Here is an 8,267-nt window from a genome sequence, read left to right on the forward strand (position 1 = left end):
TGCTACCAGGGCCCACATTCATACATTCCTCTATGCTGTTTACACTTAATATTGATACCGCAACAGCAAACGTGAGGATACTGCCGTGTACTGTGCAAAATAAATCGCTAAGAAACAAGGGCTACGAGTGAATGAGTGGGGAGGGAAGGTGTGAGTGAGTCAGAGGGGGACAGTGAGTGAAAGGGTCAGAAATGAGTGAGTGAGTGAGTGAGTGAGTGAAAGGGAAGTGAGTGAGGAGTGAGTTACTGACAGAGAAGTGAGTGAGTGAGTGGGTAGAGTGTGAGTGGGTGATGAGTTAATGAGTACAAAGGGAGTGAGGAGTGACCTAGTGAGTGAGTGGGCGAGCGGGGAGAGTGTGAATAGAGTGAGTGAATGAGAGAGGGAAACGAGTGAATAAGGTGTGATTGAGCGAGTGGGGAGTGAGTGTATGTCAGAGAAGAATGAGTGGGAACCAAGTCAGTGAGTGGGGGGTGAGTGGCTGAGTGAGTGGGAAAGCGTGGTGAGTAAAACAATAAAAGGGAGGATAAGGGAGGATGATCCTAATGTGAACTATGAGCTGGCAAGAAGTCGGGGAGAAATTGGGGGGAAAGGAGGTAGGGAGAAGACTAAAGGGAAGGGGAGGAAGGAAGGGGGGAGGAGGAAAAGGAGGGAGAGAGTGAGGGTGGGCAACAGGGAAGGGATGAGGGGAGGAAAAGTGGAAGGAAGAAAGGAGGGGGTGAAAGGAGAGAGAGAGAAAAAAAAAAGGCCAGGACAAGAGGGTAAAGAGGAGAGAGAGGGTGAGGAATGGGAGGAGGAGGAGGAGGAGGAGAAGGGGATGACAGGTGAAATGAAGAGATGAAATGATATGAAGAAGAACAGGTGTAGGGATTACAAGAGGAAAAGTAGGGGGAGAGAGAGAGAGAGAGAGAGAGAGAGAGAGAGAGAGAGAGGAGGGGGGAGAAAGCAGGAAAAGAAAGGAAAAACATTAGAGATATGCCAAATTCAAAAGCAATACCGACCAATCCTACTCAACTCTCTTTGAACTCGATTTGTGTATTACCTCCGACAACAAAGTTGAAGGTGGTCACGTATTCACCTACGTTTGTCTGTTGTCCACACGATATATCCAAAAGTTTTCAATGAATTTCAATGAAATTTTGTGGAAGGGTGGCCCATGGGCCAAAATATGATAAAATTTGGGGGCAGACCCGAATCCACCGATGACATTCGTGGAGGTGTATGCGCTCTCTGAATGCTTTCTAGTTTGAAGTTTCGTTGCTAAGTTTGCAATCTCGAAATACCTCGCCCCTGCATGTGTTCTTTTATCACGAGTCTTATCTAGGCTGATTTCTGCATCCTGAACTTCACCTGGTTATTTTAAACAGGTTATTAACTGTGACCAGTTACGAATAATCGCCTGATATTTTGGTTGGTTTTCGACACATCCTACTTCAGAATCATCTCTCATCCTTTTGTGCATCATTGCGATGATACACCTCCACTCATTCTGTTTTCACTCATTCCACATCCGAGTGTGGCCGAGTCGAATTTCGCAGTTATAAGGTTGTACCGGCTGTAGTCAAAGAAAAATTCCCTCGAATATATATATATATATATATATATATATATATATATATATATATATATATATATATATATATATATGGAGCCTCTGTGGTAGTGTGCGTTTCGTACACGGGTGAACCAGGGTTCGCGCCCCGCCAGGGTAATAAACTTTGGGAGTGTTCATCCGGCCACGTATTGCACTGGCGGACACAAGGGGTGCTGTGATTGAACCAGTGTCCCTTACTGTAAAGTATGCTTGCACCCAGTCGGCTTGCGCGGCTGATTACACTTGGTTCACAGACTACACACACATCCAAAGCCACTCCAACACTACAATTACACTTACAAGCACTTCTCGCCCTACATACAATCTCTACCAGACAGCCTAAGCCACTTGGTAGAGATACATTGGCTGTATCGTCCCGACTTGCGGTCGGGATAGACCGGTCCTGCAGTGGATACTCAAACGGCTGATGATGATGACGATATATATATATATATATATATATATATATATATATATATATATATACATACTGTATATATATACGTTCAAAGGCCCGCAACAAGTTATTCTGCATCAAATGGGAAAAAGCGTGTATACTGACCCACTGAAGAAAATACCATCACTGAAATGAAGAAAATTTGGTAAAACTTTACCACACGGGTACAGTAATTGAACTTTCGTTTTCTCACATTTATTAGTAATGTAATTTTCGCACAGTATACAACACTGGTACCTGCTTGTTGGTTTCAGCCTAGAAAACCTATACGGTATAAGATAAACCTAATTAACCCATTGTAGGGTATCTAAGCTGCCTGGACGCTCCCGGCAGCTTGTTTACAAACGATCTCAATATAACATTAAACCAAATGGGGGTCTTCGCCCCCGGACCCCCTATGATCTTAACAACTTAAGATTGCTACTAACCTAACGTTGGAAGCTCTCAATTCTTATCAGACCAAAACTTCTAACCTAACCTATCTTAACTTGTGTGACCAATTTCCATACCAAATGTGGAGGCCCTGCGCCCGTGTGGTGTTTACTGACTGCTTGAGCATTCCTCACATATGTTTTGGGGGATATTTGTCGTAACATGACTGGAAAAAAAAAAAAAATCTCACACCACTCATATTATACTTTGCATCCTGATCGCAGAGAATGTTTTAACAGAAATAGCCAACAAAGGACGAGGTGGGAGAAGGGAAGGATTGAAGAGATCTCGAGTGGAAAGACCTGCAATTCCCATCTGCACCATGTTTACCTTTCGTCAGCTGGTGGAGTCCATGGAGGATCAGGACGACGGAGAGAGGAATGGAGAAGACGGGGAAGGCTTGGAGGGACGTAGAGACGCGATGGCGAAGGATATAAAGCACGAGCGAAATACTACCGCCGCGAGAAAACAAACCACAATATCTGATCTTCTGACGCAGGACGATGGATGTAGCAAAAGTACTTATGGACAAACAAAGGGTAATTTTAACTCTGAAAGCTTATTGCCAGACGAGAAACTGTCAGAAGGGTGGAATGTGATGGTAGTGAAGAGTGAAGATGATAGATTTAGTGATGATGGACAGAACCCACCAAACCTAAGACGAGACCAAAACCTCTTAACGTCGTACCGACACTGTCGTTTCCCAGTTCAGAATATTATCTTTCATTCTGATCCTGAACTTTTAAACAGCAAGACAGAGTATTTAGAAGCTGAACAGAAATGCACACCATCCAACAAAAGATCCCATTCATTCGAGCGGTCACCTCATGAGACCGTCTTAAATCCTGCTAATAATGAATGTAATGTCGATCCCTGGGAGGCAAATCAGCCTAGTGGGAACTATAACAATGCTCAAGGTGCAATTAATATAGAAGATGAGCCTGTTGATGTTACAGAAAGTTCACAATCCTCTTTCTCTTTTGCAACTTCACTCGCTCTTTCAAGTAATGGAGCACAATTTCGTCATAGCTCCAATCATCCACTTCTCCATTCGACAGTGCACTATAACGGGCCTACAAATTGCATATCACTAAATAATTCTCATGACAACCAAAACTGCTTACCACCTCCTCAAAACGTCATTAATACAGGGTTTGCAAATGCCTACTTCCTCTCTCACTCTTGGCCACAACCTGGCGAGACTGCAAATCACAATGGACGTATTGCTAAAAATCGTCAGGCTTTCAGCGCATCCACCCACACAGCCCACGGATATCAGAGAACACAGCTTAGAAATCCATCTATCAGCCATCAAAGCACTAAAGTGTCTGGAGATCTGCAGAAACAGAAGGGAAAATATGGCGACCAGCTGGATAAGAAAAACCTGGAGAGACGAAGTGAGGAAGGATGTGATTGGTCTGACTCCACAATTGCTAAAGAATACCTTGAAAAAGATCAGTGGATAGATGATAATAGAGAATATCAACACAGTACCAAAAATCGGCGTCACAAGTCTTGGAAAAATCAAAAGCCTGACTGGAGGGACAGCCTCAAAAGTAGAAAAATAGGGAACAGAACCAAATGCAGTCAGCGGGAGGAGATGGATAGCTGGTGGTTCCAGAAATCTCACTATAAAGGAACTTCTAAGATACAATCGGGAGGTGAACAGGATGCTATAACCGTGCAGTCTTCCATGTCATTGCAACCCGATGGTATACTCGCAGATGAGGAGATGGCAGCACAGGATAACAACCCGTCTTCAGTTTACAGGTATTGTAGTAAGATGTAAAAATTTAATTGCCATCATGAATATATATTCCCGTCTTCTGGCTGACTTGAGATTTCAGAATAATTCTACTCGTTATTCCTCTCACTGAACCTAAATGCAGTAGCTATCCCCTCTTGTTGATGCATTTTATCGTCAAAACTGAATTATAAAAATAACACCCCCACCCGCCCTCATATACAGTATATATGGACTCTAATTAGCACATTCTATATTACCCTTTACTGGCTCTTCTATGGATCAGGGTGGTGTAGCGATATGGAAGAATAATTTCATGTCTTTACCAGTTTTTTTTTTTTTTTTTCCCCATGGGGAAGAGTTAATCGTGATTATCTCCCTCTTCAGTTCATAGACCTGATCCTGAACTGAACTTGATATGGACCAGAGTACAAATAAGGAAGAGGAATGTCACAAGGTTCTATCCTTTATCACAGGTGCTGGAATGATATGCCTTCACGTGGTGACACCAGTCCTATATAACTGGGCAGTTCTGGTGCCCATCTATATCAAATGTGTCACAACTCTTTCCTGATCCCCAAACGGAGGAAGGTGGGCTGCAAGAGAAAGGTAACATCAGCCTGCAGTCTACCAGTTCACATTCAGAGGAGCCTGGAGCCACAATAACAGCAACAATAATATAGTGTTATGATTTTTGGGTGTTGCAAAGTCTTCTTGAAAATTCGTGACACTCTGAGTATACAGCAGTTCTTGTTATCTGATAACAGGTGCCAAGAGTGTGGCGTAAGATTACGTGATACTGCCTCCTTCACCCGTCACCAGCGGCTGCACAGCCCAACCCGACCATATGCCTGCCTGGACTGCCCCTCACGCTTCAACCAGCTGGTACACCTACAGATACACCAACGGACACACACCGGGGAGAGGCCATTCCAGTGTTCAACATGCAACTCCAGCTTTAGTCGCAAGGACAGGCTACGGTAGTCTACCAATGTCTCTCTCTATTTGTATACAGATTTCTTTATCCAGGAGGAGGTGGCCTCCATGTCATCCAGTCCTCTGCCAGCAAGCTGCCCTCCTTCCAACTCTGACTACCCTGATTCTCTCCACCCTATCCCTGCAACTCACATACACTCTTCTAATCATTCTCTCAATCTCCATTTTCTCCATATATCCAAACCGCATCAAGATATTCTAACATTTTCTAGCACATCCACTGGTGCTGATGTCTCTCTTCACCAAACTACAGGCAGTACTCAAGTTGTGTTGTTTAATTATTAAGCTGTTTATGAATTAGCACCTATTTTCATTTAAAGTTGTTCATCACTCATTTGTAAAGCTGTTTCACATCAGAAATTAGTGTTATGCTTTAAACCCACAAATCATGAACCAACAGCATGTCTCAAATTATTTCACCTTAATCAGCATTTGGCCCTTTTAAGTAGGGCTGACAGAAGTATATGGATATTATTCAAGTACAGCAATAGCTTTACACTATTCAGTGGAACACCTGAAAGCTGCAGGTGGCCACTTTTTGCATACACATTCATTTCAACTGTCTTGTATAATGGTTTATACCAAAGTAACTGCTGTAAAAACTTTTGCAACCAAACCCTGCTGATCCCTCTGTGGTTTACCTCAACTGCTTCAATTCTAGCCTGATTTTAGAAACCATTCCACATAATGCTTTGATGCATCAGCATTGTATGAAGTCCTGTTAGTGTTCTGTGGGTAGAACAATAAAAATAAATCTATAACTATCAGTTTTAGATCTCATTAAACTCTAAATGGAAATGTTGTTTACCATATTTTAACTTAAGTGTCAATTATAATACTGTACTGTATATACAAAATGCATTAATCTGAAGTAAACAGATGTATGGCCCATTTCACTGGGCACTATTTCGATCTCCATTTGTGGACTCCTTTTCCTATTTCTGGATATTCCCGCCCAAGTTTTTTTTTTTTTTTTTAGTAAGATACAGGGTTAGAATAATAATAATTTATTATGTATCTGTCCCCTTGGCTTATGAACTGTTTGATGTATGTTTGCAAAGTTCACAAAGTTATATATCTATCCACATGTCTCATATTAAAGATTATATCTGTCAACAGGGCTCATGAACGCATCCACAGTGGAGAGAAGCCATACCCTTGCCCGTACTGCCAGTTCAGCTTTCGTGATGCCGCACAGCTGAGGTTTCACATGTCCTGCCACACCCTGCAGCCACCTTACACCTGCTGCATCTGCCACGCACCTTTTGCACATCTCTCTACCTTTACGTCACACTGGCGTGATCACCTCCCTCCCTCCTAGCTATATGCATTCGTAATTCAACATTTCAAATTGTTTACCAGTTGAGTTGTCTCGCTGTTAATGTTACTGAATCAACTTATCTCTTCATGTAAAGCTATTCATGACTCACTATAAAGGTATTTTCAAATCAGAAGTATATTTTTGTTTGTTTGTTATATCCTTTAAACCCTTCAACTCCTAACCATGAATAAAACCCTCTGGCTGTAATATACACAGCATGTCCTTGGGTTGAGCTGATTAACAAGGACTAACTCTTTCACTTCAAAGGGTCTTGCCTAAGCAAAGTCAAACTGTTTGGCATTAATCAGAATAAGACAGAACATCCTCCAGTTAGAGAGGTAAAGCATAAGCCAAGAGTATGTGTGACTATATGACTTTTCACCTAACACCTTCACTGCTCCAAAGACCATGCTGCCATCACCAACACCCAACACATCCCCTCTTACAAAGAACAAACAAACATACAAGTGAACCACCATGCTATCATAAGTCACCTAACAACAAGATCCCATGAATCCAAAAAAACAATCCTCTTACCACGGGCAGTCCTTTTTCCATTCACCCACAGTGTAACTCCCTTCACTCAAGAACAAATGAACATTATCAAGAAAACAATGAACTCTACAAGCACAGGGCATGATGGCACCTGCAATGTACAGTACACCTGAAATATCAAGGGCTGTACAGACCTTGACCTCACAACAGCAACTACCTGTACTCATATGCACATTGTAGTACAGCATTCCCATCACTACGAAACATAAACCATCATCACTATACTTAAACCAAACATGGATCCAATACACCCTTCTTCATACAGACTCATAACACTACTTGGGCTGTCATTCAAGATAACTGAATGCCTAATTCATAACAAAGTCACATCTCATATTTCCTCCCTCACAACACTAGAGCAATACACTCTACAAATGCCATACTAAAAAATCTCAAACAACACACACACAATGGCATCAACTCTGCAAGACCCACACATGTACACTCCTTACAACAAGACATTAGTAAAGCATTTGATGCCATCCCCGGACACAAACTGATCACCAGAACCTACAACACAAACATGGAGAACAATACTAAATGCTGGCTTGCTAACTGTTTATCAGGCAGACAAACACGTTACATTCCAGGGCATATCGTCATGAACACAAAACTTCCCCAACAGGGTTCCCTTGGCCTCTGTTCTTTTACCTACATTTTTCTATCTATATATGCATGATATTCTGAAACCTTAATCGCCCACAAATGTTGCCTCATATGCAGATAACATTACCATAACAGCTACACACCACATTGCAGGAATGGACAACTCACTGCAACAAGATTACTTCAGTATCATTCAGGCATGGGTTGAGGACAACAAGCTGATGATTTTTCCAGCCAAATCCACCACCACACTCATCACCAGCAACGATCATAAGCACAGATACACCCCTAACAACACATTAAAAATATACCTGTATCATATATTCTTTTCATTAAGACCCTTGAAGAGACATGATAATGGAAACACCTTCAGAGACTGAATTGTGTGCAAGACATTAAGAGATATTGGACCCCCAGGCTACACACTTACTGGGAAATGCTTTGGGCAACAAAAAGAAACACTCTCCCTACTCTGCAAAAGATATATCAGATTAGCAATATCCTATACCTTCCTTGCACCGACTCCCATCATATTTAACACCCACTACAACACCCTGTAGACCAT

At 42.2% G+C, this 8,267-nt stretch overlaps 1 protein-coding gene across 1 annotated transcript; it reads left to right on the top strand.

Annotated features, from left to right (window-relative positions):
- The first annotated feature begins 3,615 nt into the window (after positions 1-3,615).
- Positions 3,616-6,570, top strand: LOC145418757 (uncharacterized). The gene is made up of 3 exons (XM_080287092.1): positions 3,616-4,250; positions 4,992-5,204; positions 6,340-6,570. The coding sequence occupies exons 1-3, from the start codon at positions 4,081-4,083 to the stop codon at positions 6,539-6,541; spliced, it is 585 nt and encodes a 194-aa protein (XP_080143218.1). The 5' UTR covers positions 3,616-4,080; the 3' UTR covers positions 6,542-6,570.
- Positions 6,571-8,267: the final 1,697 nt, after the last annotated feature.

This window comes from Coenobita brevimanus, chromosome 116 (genome assembly GCF_032717465.1).
Source record: "Coenobita brevimanus isolate Jiangsu-jjx chromosome 116, ASM3271746v2, whole genome shotgun sequence".
Taxonomy (NCBI): domain Eukaryota; kingdom Metazoa; phylum Arthropoda; class Malacostraca; order Decapoda; family Coenobitidae; genus Coenobita; species Coenobita brevimanus.